Here is a 16,048-nt window from a genome sequence, read left to right on the forward strand (position 1 = left end):
TGAATGAATTAAAACCTTTATTGCCCCAAGGGGAATTTGTTCTGCACCAATAGCTTGAAAACGGATACATTCAACACTGCAGACAGGACAGTACAGTGGAGATGACACAATTATTAAAAAGCACAGCGAGACAAAAAATGCTAAAATAAGATAATACAATTGAAGGCATCGCAGAAATAGCTTGTCAGAGTTGGGAGGCAGCACTGGAACAGCTCAGTCATGTTGGGAGGCAGCACTGGAACAGATCAGTCAGAGTTGGGAGGGAGCACTGGAACAGCTCAGTCATGTTGGGAGGCAGCACTGGAACAGATCAGTCATGTTGGGAGGCAGCACTGGAACAGATCAGTCATGTTGGGAGGCAGCACTGGAACAGCTCAGTCATGTTGGGAGGCAGCACTGGAACAGCTCAGTCATGTTGGGAGGCAGCACTGGAACGGCTCAGTCATGTTGGGAGGCAGCACTGGAACAGATCAGTCATGTTGGGAGGCAGCACTGGAACAGATCAGTCATGTTGGGAGGCAGCACTGGAACAGCTCAGTCATGTTGGGAGGCAGCACTGGAACAGCTCAGTCAGAGTTGGGAGGCAGCACTGGAACAGCTCAGTCATGTTGGGAGGCAGCACTGGAACAGCTCAGTCATGTTGGGAGGCAGCACTGGAACAGCTCAGTCAGAGTTGGGAGGCAGCACTGGAACAGCTCAGTCATGTTTTCATGCTTCTCTGTTCTGTCCTTTCACTGTGTGTGATAAAAATGAAAACAATCTTTCAAACAAAAAGGTTTGAAAGGTAAAAAACAAATGTTCTAAAGGCTGATGAAAGATATTCCCCCCAAAATGTTTGCATCATTGATGAGGGCTCCACTATACACTGCTGTACTATTACTGTACTCTGCTTTACTCTACTCTGTTTAGGCTTTTCTGTTCTCTCCTTTCACTGTGTGAATTTTTTTTTTTTTTTTAATTGAAAAATTATATAGTGGTTAGTGATGAATCCGTGTACACTTTGTTCTTTCATTTTTCTGTTTTTTTTTTTTTTTCTGTTTAAAAACCAGAACGGAGAAACGGGGAAAGAACGACAGAAATCACTAGTTCTGTAGCGGATTTTGTGTTTCAGAACCAAAACTGAAAAACAGAAAATTTTTTGATTGTTTCGTTATTGTTATATTTTGACCGTGGAATTCAGTTCAAGATGGCTGAAAGCTTCATTGTTTTTCGGGGGATTTCATGCATGTATAGGCACAGGTAAAACTCTATTCCATGGTCGACCCTCACCTGGTCCCACATCCCATTGTTGACTACTGCACATTTGGAACAAATGTATATGTTAATATAACATGTCCAGTTGGTGCAACAGTCATACACAAATCCATTAAATGCATTAGACTCAATAATATACAATGCATAGACCAGACATACTGAAGATACATTTAATTAGCAAAACCCTATTTCAAATTCACTAATTCAGTGCTTGATAGGGAGCGCTAAAAAGCATGTTTTAAATGGAGTTGATACTAACCATGTCTGGCTTGGTAGCTGGCCAATGCCTAAAGGGGGCATCAAAAAGGATTCCTGGCAAATGATCTGCGTGTCTTTAGTGTTGTCAGCACTTCCACTTTGACCACAGGTTTTTTATTATTATCTGTATTTTTTATTAGTATCGGTAATTCTACTTGAATGAAGGATGAGTGTACCATCTCTGATCAGTGGGAGAAGAGGTGTTTTGACCTTGTGATGCAGATGTGACCATAAACTTAACCCTAACCTACTGGTGTTAGGGTTCTGTAGGGTTCCCCCTCTTCACACAGGTTTCACCACATGAGCTTCACATGGATGGTGTCCATCTGGAGACCCAACATGTACAAGGCACCCTGACCCCCCTCATGTGTGAAGACAGGTGAGGTCAAATCTGTTTCTTCCTCCAGACTGTCAGAGATCTCTGTCTTCCTCAAAGTCTACATAAATGTGGACATATGAAATGGGTGCATAAAGGTCTCAAAATGTCTGCAAGAGGACCCTCGTGCACTAGACGATTTGACAGGGGGACAGCCCTAAACCCTCACAGATATAGCGAAAACGTGCTTCAAATTCTGTGGGATTGGGATTGTGCCACTGGCTCCCGCACCACACTCCATCGCTGCAGCTTCTTTGTCCTCCAGGGGGCAGTGTTGGTCTTCAGCAGAGAGGCAGGGCCTTATGAGGGGCCGTTAAAGACTTTATTTAACCTAAAACCTATTTAACCTTTATTTAACATAACTGTCTTTACATAGACACATGAAACGCATAAACATTCACATAAGAAATGTTCACACATTCATACTACTGAAAACTCACATCATTCATGTGAAATGTTTACACACATTCATACTACTGAATATTTACATACACACAGCCTTCACTCTACTGAACATTTACATACACACAGGGCCGTCCATAGAAATGGCTGGGCCCCTGAAAAGGTCAAATGAATGCCCCCCCCCTAATAGGTCTTTACTTATATTAATGCATGCACATGTGTACTCTCTCTCCTACATAAAACATATGTAAACTGAGAGAGACTTACTCAGTGATGGGAGCTCCATTATAGCAAAACAAATACATCTATATACATAAAATTTAAAAATAAAGTTTAATAAATATAACTGAGTAGCCTTAACAACTTGTGTGGCGCCAGGCCAGACACACACACACATAAAATAACAATTTGACACACTGAGATCTGCTACACTCGCACCACATTTTCTGGTATAAAATGCAATTTACCTGCCTTCATCTTTACCTATTATACAGCCATCTTCCTTGTCTTTCTGGATGCAAAGGCTTTTATAATGTATTTGAAGTCAATTTGTTTAGCATTTCACACTCAATGGCAAGTAATGTCAGTGGCGGTTCTAGACTAATTTGACTGGGGGGGGGGGACCAAGGAGGGGCCAGTGTTTAATCAGAGGGGCACATTAAAAACGGAAACAAATTATATTTAAACATTAAATACTTTAATCTTGCTTTACATTAGAATTATGCAAAATGATCTGGCTCTCCCTCTTCCAGCTCCTCAACTCTCTCAATACCTTGATATGTTTCTCTAACGTTTTTATTTACTGGGGCAAAAAAGGCTGCAATGTCCCTTCCTCGGTTCATGATGACTACTAGAAGAAGAAAAACGTTTTTAAAAAAAGTTTTAAAAAAACAAACAAAAAAATACTTTTTTTTGTCAGCTCAGGGGGGGCCAGGGACATTTTTACAGGGGCACTGGCCCCTGTAGGCACCTGTGTAGAAACGCCCCTGAGTATTTTGATTGAGTCTGTCCTGGCTCATTGTGGAGCACAAGTCATTTTGATGATTGAGTTTACTGAAGGACAAAACCAGCCCAATGGCCAATCAAAACCAGCACAAAACCAGCCCAATGGCCAATCAAAACCAGCACAAAACCAGCCCAATGGCCAATAAAACCAGCACAAAAACCAGCCCAATATCAAAACTTAAACTAGCCCCGGCCAAACCATATACACTGCTTTTAAAGTCCAACAGCATTGCTATCATTGCCAAATCTATTGTAATATCTACAAAGTAACACCAACTGTTTAGCATGCCAATATTAAAACCAGTTTTCAGGAGATTTGCTCAGGAGACTGAGAGCATTAGGCACGTGTGCACACGCACAGTGTGCTAACGTGTGATGACGTTGTGACGTTAGGCTAGCACTGAGTTCCTTTGTGCCACAAAAAATTAATTCAAGCCTAAACCGTCAAACATTTACATTTCGTCATTTAGCAGATGCTCTTATCCAGAGCGACTTACAGTAAGTACAGGTACATTCCCCCGAGGCAAGTAGGGTGAAGTGCCCAAGGACACGTCATTTGGCACAGCCGGGAATCGAACCTTCTGATTAATAGCCCGACTCCCTAACCGCCATCTGAGCCATCAGCCATCTGACCCCGGCCACAAACAGAACGTTCACGCGAATACAAGCAAATCAATCGGGACCAAGACGAACATTTTGACACCGACGTTGTCTATCTAGTGCAAATATTCAAGTTTTGGTTAAGGGTGGGAAAATAATAATAGGCTCAATAAATATAATAAATATATATGAGAACAACGGTTTGGCAAGCACACCCCGATTACCGTATTTTTTAATCAGTTTAAACATTTGATAAGTTATATGGTGAATAATATGGTTTTATGAGATTTGCAAATAATTGTATTCTGTTTTTTTTTTATTTTAGACAACGTCCCAACATTTTTTGATTTGGGGTTGTAAATGTTCAAGTCATAAGGATGAGTAAGAAGCTTTGAGTATGTAAGAGTGTGAGAACATTTTCAGTCTATCCGGAAGGCATTTCAGTAGTATAGAAATTGTAAATAAACAGGAGCAAAATAGCTTTAAACTAGAATGAAAAGTTTTAATAACTAGGTGACCAAACAAACAGATCTAGAAAAAGTAAAGAAAGCAGGGTTCTGGAATTTGATTGAGTGCAAAGACTTATGGCGGTCGCTTAATTTCTACAGCCCTGCCCTGAAATGCACCCCCATGTATTTTCTGTTCTGTATATTCCAGCATCAGATGATTCTTATTGAACATTGAGGGGACTAGAATGAGTAAACTGAGTAAGTTTAATGCATGTGCACCTTCCTAGTCAGAGTTTTTAGGGGGGTTGCATTTCACACATGGATGTGAGTTTTCAGTAGTATGGATGTGTGTGAACTTATATGTTTAATATGTGTTTGTGTAAGGACAGTCTAAATGATTTACTGAACGATCCCTAACAGGTAGCCTGATTCTGCCGACCTACGTACTTCCGCTCAATTTGGATTTTGCTTCTGTACTCGGTCTGGCCGTTCAGTGGGTAAGTCAGATTTTGCAGGTTACTTTTTAACCGGCCAATCAGCGAACAGAGGGAGTGGCTGAGAACGATGACGTTGATGTTGTGTGCTAGTTTGTGTTGTAGTTCCGTAATGGCGGTGGAGAAAGATGCAAGCCAAGCCATTCAGTCCGTTGTGGCAACGATGCCGAATATCCAACAGCTAAAGCCGGAGCAAGAACAAGTTTTGCTGAGTTTTGTTGGTGGCCATGATGTTGTGGCCCTCCTCCCCACGGGGTTCGGGAAATTTTTCCAGCTACGGCAGCTAGCTCTGTTACAGTAGTGGTGAAGGAATTGGCTAAGGCAAACGCTAGCGATTGGTTATGGCAGATCAGAGTGGCTCTGGGCAGATCCAACTTCTGTCTGTTGGAACTCTGGATTTATCAAATATTCTCACTTTTATCATTATAATCACTGTGTGATCTGTTGATTGGTAGTTTCATCAGAAATCTGTTGATCGTTGTTACATGAGATGTTCCATTCTTATTTTACTGACCATGCTGGTAGCCAATCATGTTAGAACAGAGCATTCTGGTAGCCAATCATGTTACAATGGAGTATATCGGATAACCAATCCACTTTTGCGATAGGCTAGCACTATGCTCTACTAGTCTGCTATAACATTATTGGCTACCAACATACTGGTAGTCTATCACAAAAGTTCTCGGAATAGTGTTTCCATGGTAACCAATGAATGATGCTTGTGTCTTGTAAAAAAGGATGAGGAGGAGGCGGGAGCGATTTATGTTCATAAGAAGCTTCTCTTTGTAGAGTACTGCCTTCCCTTTCAGTTTTCAATAAATAACAACTAGATGACTGACACGTTCCCTGTTGAGACGAGTGCGTAGCTCTGGTAAGTCACGGTACCAACTGCTTATTTAAAGATGCTGTAAAGCAAATTCTATGATTTGCTTCTTAGTACATTATATAGGTGTGAAATGAGTTCCTGAAAGCATAAAACAGCCTACAGCATTACACACTAGATGCCAGGCTGCAGGTAGGGTTCTGATATCTTTTGATACCATTTGAATGTGGATGGGTAGTTAACAACACATACTTCTGTGGTGTGATGAACTTAAAACTAATTTTCAATTCTGCTTTACAGGCTCTTTAAGAACAACACGCTCCAGTCACTGACACTGGCCTGGATTTGGACACCTTCCCTGTCACCTTCCCTGCTAGAGAAGCACAGTCTGAAACACCTTGTCTGTAATCCTGACTGCTAGTAGGTGTGAGACATGGCAGCTCACCCTGGTGGGGGGGGGGGGGCGGCAGGCCAGGAGAGTTGAGCTGAAAAAATCTCCTGCAGCTCAGAGGAGAAGTTGCTGGTCCATGTGCCTTCAGGACACAGAGCTGTAAGACCTCGCTGTACCACACACCCCTGGAAGTCTTCCTGTACCACACACCCCTGGAAGTCTTCCTGTACCACACACCCCTGGAAGTCTTCCTGTACCACACACCCCTGGAAGTCTTCCTGTACCACACACACCTGCAGGAAGAGGAGCAGGACGAGGAGCAGGACGAGGAGCAGCAGGACGACGAGGAGGAGGAGCAGGAGGAGGAGCAGCAGGATGAGGAGCAGCAAGACGACGAGCAGGAGGAGGAGGAACAGAAGGAGGAGGAGCAGCAGGAGGAGCAGGAGGAGGAGCAGGAGGAGGCGCCCTCTCTCTGGGGAGGCTGTGTTGTGCAGCTGCTTGAGGTCTGTTTCTGCTTGGAGGAGAGACAGGCCTGAGCAGGGCCAGGACATTCCTCTCACCCAGCCAGCCAGCGGCCAGCCAGAGGTTAAAAGGCTGACAACAGCTGGAGGGAGTTCTGAGTCGTGATTGGATGGCGTGACGAGGGAGTTATGCGAGACCAGAGACAAGATGTTCCTTTAAATCATTTTTATTGGCTTAATCCAGCCAAAGGTTCATTTTCTCCTCCTAAAAAACTGAACCAACAGAACATCTGGAAAACTTAAAATACACAATATAAATTATAACCAAGTGGAAACAGAAAACATTTAAATAGTGGCACACAGGAAGCAGGTTTCTGGCTGAGTGAGGGTTGAGGACAGGCAGCATCAGTGTACATAGAGAAGGAAGGAAACATCTTTAATAGCAGTCAATATGACTGAGGACTGCCACCTACACACACTACAGTGGAGTTTACTTTGATTCAAAATAACAACTGCAGAACAGTAGTCTTTCATCCGTGACCCGGAGGAGAAGAGGAGAGGGAGAGGAGGAGGAGAAGAGGAAGGGGAAGAGAAGACAGGAGGGGAAGGAGAGGAGGAGGAGAGAAGAGCAGGATAATAGAGGAGGAGGGGGAGGAGAGGAGGAGGGGATACAGTTGGGGTATGGTACAGTAGGGTAGGGTACAGTAGGGTAGGGTAGGGTATAGTAGAGCATGGTACAGTTAGGGTAGGGTACAGTAGGGTAGGGTACAGTTGGGGTATGGTACAGTTGGGTATTGTACATTTGGGTAGGGCAGGTCTGAACAGACTGCATGTGTTCCTGAGATGGCAGACTCACAGGCTGGGGCCTGTTTTAGCATTCTGGCTTCTAGTCATATCATGAGCTGTGCTGCTCTCTCTCTCTCTAGCTCTCTTTCTTACATGCACACTTTACTCAACCAGACACCAATGCAGAATCATAAGTCTTGGTTTCTTTAGACCACTGAACATTCTAGAAGCAGGGTTGAACATTCTAGAAGCACAGGTTAGAAGACACAGATTCTCCGTTGTAAGTTCTACAGTCATTTGAGAGGGTGTGTCTCTATAGGGCCTTTGTTATGGGCTGGGGGCCCCTCGGGGGGCAAACCCGTCTCTCAGGGTTTTTCAGTTCAGTGTGGAGCGCCTCTCCCCTCTATGACTTGTTGTGTATCTGGGCAGGTGCGATCATCATGCGGGTGGTCTTCAGGGGGTAATAGCGCCCCCTCCAGGTCTTCCAGAACACGCCCTGCTTCCTCTGGTGCCGCTGCTTGGGAAGTGGGCTTTGGAAGTAGCGGCCGTTTAGGTTGGACCTGCCACAGTTACTGAACCACCAGCCACCTGCCGAGAGGGAAGGAGACCAGGTTAGGAGGAGATGAGGAGACCAGATTAGGAGAGGAGGAGACCGGGAGAGGAGAGGAGGAGACCAGGTTAGGAGAGGAGGAGACCTGGAGAGGAGAGGAGGAGACCAGGTTAGGAGAGGAGGAGACCTGGAGAGGAGAGGAGGAGACCAGGTTAGGAGAGGAGGAGACCAGGTTAGGAGAGGAGGAGACCTGGAGAGGAGAGGAGGAGACCAGGTTAGGAGAGGAGGAGACCAGGAGAGGAAAGGAGGGGAGACCAGGTTAGGAGAGGAGAGGAGGAGACCAGGTTAGGAGAGGAGAGGAGGAGACCAGGTAAGAGAGGAGAGGAGGAGACCAGGTTAGGAGAGGAGGAGACCAGGTTAGGAGAGGAGGAGACCGGGAGAGGAGAGGAGAGGAGGAGACCAGGTTAGGAGAGGAGGAGACCAGGTTAGGAGAGGAGGAGACTGGGTTAGGAGAGGAGGAGACCAGGTTAGGAGAGGAGGAAACCGGGTTAGGAGAGGAGGAGATCTGGAGAGGGGAGCAGGAGACCAGGTTAGGAAAGGAGGACACCTGGAGAGGAGAGCAGGAGACCAGGTTAGGAGAGGAGGAGACCAGGTTAGGAGAGGAGGAGACCAGGTTAGGAGAGGAGGAGACTGGGTTAGGAGAGGAGGATACCAAGTTAGGAGAGGAGGAGATCTGGAGAGGAGAGGAGGATACCAAGTTAGGAGAGGAAGAGACTGGGAGAGGAGAGGAGGAGGCTGGGAGAGGAGAGCAGGAGACCAGGTTAGGAGCGGAGGAGACCTGGAGAGGAGGAGATCTGGAGAGGAGAGGAGGAGACCAGGATAGGAGGAAGTGAGAGTGGAGGTGACTCGAACCTGAGAGTTGCTTGGCACAGCTGGCGTTGTTCTTCAGATCGTGGTCCTGGTCGCGGGTGGAGAAGGGCAGGCCAGCATGGTCCGGGGTCAGAGCACTGTGCAGACTGCCTTCGGGGTCAGAGGTCAGCGTGCCAGGCTCCAGCCGGAGGGCGTAGTGGCTATCCTCACCGCCCAGACGGAGCCTGTAGCTCAGTGTCTCAGAGTCGCCCCTCCAATCAGAAAACTGGATCTTCAGGAGGTAGTCTGAGTCCCTCATCACAGCGTACATCTTCTCCAGACCCAGCCAGAACTCTCCTGGAGAACAACACAGGGTTAAACTCTGAGCCTTGACCCAGACAGAATTCTGTTGGAGAACAGAGATGGTGTGGAGGTGGGTTAACTTTAAGAGTGTGGAGGTGGCATGTGTGCATGTGCCTAGTTACATCCTCTTTAATCACCAATCTTTGATTGTGACAGGACTGGTAATCTACTAATGGGTTTGAGAGACAGACATGGGATTCTGTCACTCTGGGCGTCCTAATCCACCAGAAAGAGGAGATCTGTGTGGGGATTACATGATGGAGCTGCCAGGCCAGCTCACACCAGCCTCTGCCCCCCCTCCCTCTGTGTGGGGATTACATGATGGAGCTGCCAGGCCAGCTCACACCAGCCTCCGCCCCCCCCTCCCTCTCACCATCCTGAGCTGTGCATCCCAGCATTACTGTCAAACTGTGCTCCTCATCCACCTCTGTCAAACTGTGCTCCTCATCTACCTCCCTGGGACACTCAGGAAATAGATGGGATGGCCAGGACTGTAGCTCAGTGTGTGTTTGAGAGAGAAGAAAGAGAGAAGAGGAATAGAGGGTAGAGATAGATAAGAGGTAGAGAGGGAGGGAGTGAAAGAGAGAGAAAGAGGGAGAAAAAGAGAGAGAGAGGTAAAGAGAGAGAGAGAGAGCCTCTCGGCCCAGTGATGATGATGATGGACAGGAGGATATGCTCACCATTCAGACTCCCGAACCCTGTCTGGTAGGCCGACCACAGCTGGTCGAAGTCAACTGAGCCATCTTGTCTGTTCTGGACCACCGTCCAGCCTCCATCTAGTGGGGGGGGGGAGAATGTGTTCTCTAGCTTAGTCACAGAGGTCTTGTCTGGGGTGTCCTAGCCTAGGGTGGGGTCAGTGTGGGCTAGGGCGGGGTTAGTGTGGGCTAGGGGGGGTTAAGGAGGGCTACGGTGGGGTTAGTGTGGGCTAGGGTGGGTTAGTGTGGGCTAGGGGGGTTAGGGTGGGCTAGGGGGTGTTAGTGTGGGCTTGGGGGGGTCAGTTTGGGCTAGGGTGGGTTAGTGTGGGCTAGGGGGAGTTAGTGTGGGCTACAAGGGGTTAGTGTGGGCTGGGGTTAGTTAGTGTGGGCTACGAGGGGTTAGTGTGGGCTGGGGGGTGGTAGTGTGGGCAAGGGGGGGTTAGTGTGGGCTATGAGGGGTTAGTGTGGGCTAGGGGGGGGTAGTGTGGGCTAGGGGGGGTTAGTGTGGGCTACGAGGGATTAGTGTGGGCTGGGGGTAGTTAGTATGGGCTAGGGAGAGTTAGTGTGGGCTACGAGGGGTTAGTGTGGGCTGGGGGGGAGTTAATGTGGGCTAGGGTGGGGTTAGTGTGGGCTAGGGGGGGTTAGTGTGGGCCGGTGAGCCGGAACTCACCAGAGGTCATGTGGCAGTAGACCTGGAAGGGCTGGAGGGTGTGGGGGGGCTGGAGGGTGTACACTCCACTGCTGCTGCCTCCCCTCAGGAACACCTCATGGCAGTCCGATGCCAGCTCTGCAACAACAACACAACAACACGCTAAGCACACTGCTACATGCCAGCTCTGCAACAACAACACAACAACACGCTAAGCACACTGCTACATGCCAGCTCTGCAACAACAACACAACAACACGCTAAGCACACTGCTACATGCCAGCTCTGCAACAACAACACAACAACAAGCTAAGCACACTGCTACATGCCAGCTCTGCAACAACAACACAACAACACGCTAAGCACACTGCTACATGCCAGCTCTGCAACAACAACACAACAACACGCTAAGCACACTGCTACATGCCAGCTCTGCAACAACAACACAACAACACGCTAAGCACACTGCTACATGCCAGCTCTGCAACAACAACACAACAACACGCTAAGCACACTGCTACATGCCAGCTCTGCAACAACAACACAACAACACGCTAAGCACACTGCTACATGCCAGCTCTGCAACAACAACACAACAACACGCTAAGCACACTGCTACATGCCAGCTCTGCAACAACAACACAACAACACGCTAAGCACACTGCTACATGCCAGCTCTGCAACAACAACACAACAACACGCTAAGCACACTGCTACATGCCAGCTCTGCAACAACAACACAACAACACGCTAAGCACACTGCTACATGCCAGCTCTGCAACAACAACACAACAACACGCTAAGCACACTGCTACATGCCAGCTCTGCAACAACAACACAACAACACGCTAAGCACACTGCTACATGCCAGCTCTGCAACAACAACACAACAACACGCTAAGCACACTGCTACATGCCAGCTCAATCGGGGCCAGTGGTCTGAACACTCAGAATCACAGTCAGAAAGTGATTCAATGTTCATAGTGTGAAAACAACATGGTTTAGTCCTGCTGCTGACTGTGGATCAGGTTTCCCACCTGATGATGATGAGGGAACTGGGCTGATGTTTAAGGCAGCTTCTCATAAACAAGTTGTGTGTGTCCAAGGGGTGGGTTGGGGTAGGGTGTGTGCGTAGGGTTAGTGTGTGTGTATGTGTGTAGGAGGGGTGGGGTAGGGTGTGTGCGTAGGGTTAGTGTGTGTGTATGTGTGTAGGAGGGGTGGGGTAGGGGGGGTGGGGGTGGGGGGGTTCGTAGTAAATGTGAACTTTCCCCCAGTTCCCAACCCCCACCCCTCTCCAGCTAATAACACATCACACTTCTCACGTGAAAGCCCAGACATGCCTTCCTCAAGGGAACCACATGCTCAGGGAGTGATGCCTGCATGGGAACCACATGCTCAGGGAGTGATGCCTGCATGGGAACCACATGCTCAGGGAGTGATGCCTGCATGGGAACCACATGCTCAGGGAGTGATGCCTGCATGGGTGCTTCTGTGTGTCAGTGGAGGGGAGGGTCGTAGTAAACATGACCTTTCCCCCAGTTCCCATCCCCCCCCCCAGCTGCCAAGACTATTGATTACACATCAAACCCCTCAAATTCCTCTACTTCCCCCTCCCCCCTCCTGTCCCCCTCCCCCCTCCTGTCCCCCTCCCCCCTTCCTCCCTCCCTCCCACCTCCATCCTCCCCCTCCTCATATCCTGTCTCCTCCCTCACGTGTCCCCCAGGCATGGCTGCATGGCCGCCGCATGCTCAGGACTGATGCCTGCATGGGCTGCTGCTGCTGTGTGGGTGTGTGTGTGTGGATGTGTGTGTGTATACACTAATTGGTTCAGATTATGAACCAATGATCCTATTGACTATGAACGTTCATATTCATTTATCAATGTCACATATATATATATTAGTACTGGTATTTGTATTGATCAATGGGAGTGAGGAAGGGGAGGTGGGGGACTGAGGGAGGGGAAGAAGGAGGAAAGGAGGGGAATTAATTGTTCTCCCTTCCTCTCCCCCCATCCTCTTCTCCTCTTTCTCCTCCTCCCCCTCCCCCACTCAGTGTAATCCCTCCCAGCTGCCCTCTGGGCTGTCGTGGGGAGGAGAGGAGGGAGAGAAGAGATGGGAGAGGAGGTGAGGGGAGGGCACGAGAGGAAAGGAGGTAGGGGAGGAGGGGGAGGAGGGGGAGGAGAGGAAGGGAGATGGGTGAAGGGGAGGAGTGTGTTTAGGTGTGTGTGGGTGTGTGTGTGGTGTGTGTTTAGGTGTGTGTAGGTGTGTGTGGGTGTGTGTGTGGTGTGTGTGTGGGTGTGTGTGGGTGTGTGTAGGTGTGTGTTTAGGTGTGTGTAGGTGTGTGTTTAGGTGTGTGTGGGTGTGTGTGGGTGTGTGTTTAGGTGTGTGTAGGTGTGTGTAGGTGTGTGTAGGTGTGTGTTTAGGTGTGTGTAGGTGTGTGTGGGTGTGTGTAGGTGTGTGTAGGTGTGTGTAGGTGTGTGTGTAGGTGTGTGTTTAGGTGTGTGTGGGTGTGTGTTTAGGTGTGTGTAGGTACGTGTGTGGGTGTGTGTAGGTGTGTGTTTAGGTGTGTGTAGGTGTGTGTGTAGGTGTGTGTGGGTGTGTGTGGGTGTGTGTAGGTGTGTGTGGGTGTGTGTAGGTGTGTGTGGGTGTGTGTGGGTTTGTGTAGGTGTGTGTGGGTGTGTGTAGGTGTGTGTTTAGGTGTGTGTAGGCGTGTGTAGGCGTGTGTAAGTCTAACTGTACTTGGGGAGGAGGTAAAGCGCTTACAGCTCAGAGAGCAGATGGTTCATCAGTCCTTGTCTCAGGATCTTAAAGTCAGTGTGATTAACGGGGATTAACGGGAACTTGAGTGTTACTCACTGTTGGGGGTGTCCCGCTGCTCCACGGTGCCAGGCTGAACCTTGTCCTCTGGCTTCAACGCTCTCGCTCTAGTCACCTGGATCTATGAGGGGATGAGAGGTAGAGAGGGGTAGAACGTGAGAGGGTGAGAGGATGAGATGATGAGAGGTAGAGAGGGGTAGAACGTGAGAGGGTGAGAGGATGAGATGATGAGAGGCGGAAAGGATGACGATGAGAGGATGAAGATGAGAGGGTGAGAGGATGAAGATGAGAGGGTGAGAGGATGAAGATGGACAGGATGAAGATTAAAGGGTGTGAAAGCTAGGACCAGCTGACCTGGTTCTGCAAGGTTCTGATGCGGATGGTCTGCTTGTCCAGCTTCTCCTGCTGCAGGCGGGTACGATCCACCAGGTCGTCTATGCGCTTGTTCTGGTTCTCCAGCATCCACTGCAACACACACACATGTTAATGCCTACTGCAGCACATATACATACAGACCTGTGTTAATGTTTCCTGCAACACACACACTTTATGAATGACCTCTTCTTAGTTAGACAGCCTATAGTTTTTACACAGAACAGCTCTGCATGATACACAGCTCCCTGAATGCTAATATGCTTGTCCTGACAACCACAAGATACTTTGTAGCAAGTTACAGAGGCCAGATCCTCCCAGCTACATCTACCCTGCCCTCCCTCCCTGCTCTCCCTCCTTTCCCTCCCCCTGCTCTCCCTCCTAGCCCTCCCCCTGCTCTCCCTCCTAGCCCTCCCCCTGCTCTCCCTCCTTACCCTCCCCCTGCCCCCCCCCCTGCTCTCCCTCCTAGCCCTCCCCCTGCCCTCCCTCCTAGCCCTCCCCCTGCTCTCCCTCCTAGCCCTCCCCCTGCTCTCCCTCCTAGCCCCCCCCCCTGCTCTCCCTCCTAGCCCTCCCCCTGCTCTCCCTCCTAGCCCCCCCCCTGCTCTCCCTCCTAGCCCTCCCCCTGCTCTCTCTCCCTGCTCTGAGCCCAACCAGCACAGCTGTTACATAAGAGTGTTCCTCGGCAGCCAGGATCTTCTGGAGCATCGTAACGTAGGTCTCCATCTTAACTGGGTCAGCTCATATGAAGCAGCTGTAAAACATTATTCACACATTCTCTACTCAGATGCTACTGTTCTTTTATCTTCCAGTCTTCTGTGCTGCTCTGCACGTATACCCCATACCCCCACACAATGCACGTCCCTGCCCCACCCCCTTTCCAGCCCCCTGCCTTACCCCCCTACCCTGTCTCTCCCCCTACCCCTCTCTCTACCAGTCTCTCCTTGGCCTAACCTTGCTGCCCTCTTGTAAGGTAGCTTGCATACAGTTCTGGGTATGGTAACTAGCATACAGGAATGTGCAAGTTTGAAAGCCAGCATACAGTCCTTTGTAACTTTGATAGCTAGCATACAATACTCGTAAGGTAGCTAGCATACAGTTCTGTGTACCTAAGGTAACTAGCATACAGTATTTTGTAAAGTAGCTAGCATACAGTACTGTTTACAGTAACTAGCATACGGTACTATGTAAGATAAATATCATGCAGTTCTGTGTACTGAAGATAGCTAGTAAGCAGTACTGTGCAAAATAGCTAGCGTACAATAATAAGCATGTATTAGCATTCAAACGTAACCCTAACCCTAACCCATTCAAACGTAAACCTAACCCATTCAAACGTAACCCTAACCCTAACCCATTCAAACGTAACCCTAACCCATAACCTGGCCAAGAGGAGCTCCAGACAACAGCAGCACATATCCTCATCTGCCTCACTCTCAGACCTCATCCATCCACACATCATCCATTCATCCACACATCATCCATCTACACAGCAACTGCATGCTTTACAGCACACACAGCTAGTTAAGGCTAGGTCTCCAGGGTTACCAAGGGTTTTGGCTTGGTCTCCAGGGTTACCGAGGGTTAGGGTTCTTCCTACCTGGAGAGCTTCAGTGTAGTTGCCGTTGCCCGGGGCGATGTCTGTCAGCCCCTCCCCCTGCATCATCCCGTCCACCTTCTCCTCCAGGCGTCTCATTCTCTCCTCCACTCTCCTCCTCTCCTCCTGCCCCTCCTCCTCCTGCCTCCGCTGCTCCTGCCCCTGCTGCTCCTGCCCCTGCTGCTCCAGCCCCTGCACCCGCGCTTGCAGCTGCTCCCCCTCCTCCCGCAGCCTCTGGCCCTCCTCCCCCAGCCGCGACACAGAGGCATCCAGGGCCTTCATGTGGGCTGAGATGTCTCTCATCTGCATCTTGGTCTTGTCCACGTGCTCCTTAAGCCCCTGGCCCAGCTGCAGCAGGCCGTGGGCGATCACGTTGACGTCCTCCCAGGCTGCATACTGCACCGCTCGCTCCTTCCCCCGGCCCCCTACACCCCCCTTCCTCTCCATGGGGAACCCTGACACGGCCAGGATGACGGCCAGGAGCAGGGTAAGGCAGGCAAGGCTGGTCTTCATGTCTGTTCTGTGTGTGAGATGGTGTTGAGAGAGCAACAGAGCGAGGTCTGATTTCAGAGCTGCTGCTCGTGCCTGTCTGAGCACGCTCCGCTCCTTTATACTGTCTCAGTCCTGCACTGCAGCCCTGCACTGCAGCCCTGCAGGCGCTCTGATTGGCCTGACACTGAGGGAGAGGGAGGGGCTCTCATGTTGCTGTTAACCCCTTCAGGGTGGGAGGAGCCTCATGATGTAACAATGCTGCCTGGTGCCATCACAACCAGAGAACAAAACCCGGCAGAGTGTTCCTCTTGGTTCTAAATGTTCTTCTGGTGGATTGAGTATAAACATGAGTATCTTTACTTCTAC

The 16,048-nt window shown here is 49.3% G+C and overlaps 1 protein-coding gene across 1 annotated transcript; it reads right to left on the bottom strand.

The window, feature by feature from the left end:
- Positions 1 to 6,724: 6,724 nt before the first annotated feature.
- On the bottom strand, positions 6,725 to 15,777 carry angptl4 (angiopoietin-like 4). The gene is made up of 7 exons (XM_084708132.1): positions 15,194 to 15,777; positions 13,579 to 13,689; positions 13,264 to 13,345; positions 10,427 to 10,543; positions 9,742 to 9,837; positions 8,762 to 9,055; positions 6,725 to 7,887 (listed from the first exon to the last, which is right to left on the bottom strand). Exons 1-7 carry the CDS (start codon positions 15,701 to 15,703, stop codon positions 7,703 to 7,705), a joined length of 1,395 nt encoding a protein of 464 aa, XP_084564258.1. The 5' UTR covers positions 15,704 to 15,777; the 3' UTR covers positions 6,725 to 7,702.
- Positions 15,778 to 16,048: the final 271 nt, after the last annotated feature.

The sequence above is a fragment of the Hypomesus nipponensis genome, chromosome 10 (genome assembly GCF_054491055.1).
Source record: "Hypomesus nipponensis isolate SF chromosome 10, ASM5449105v1, whole genome shotgun sequence".
NCBI lineage: Eukaryota > Metazoa > Chordata > Actinopteri > Osmeriformes > Osmeridae > Hypomesus > Hypomesus nipponensis.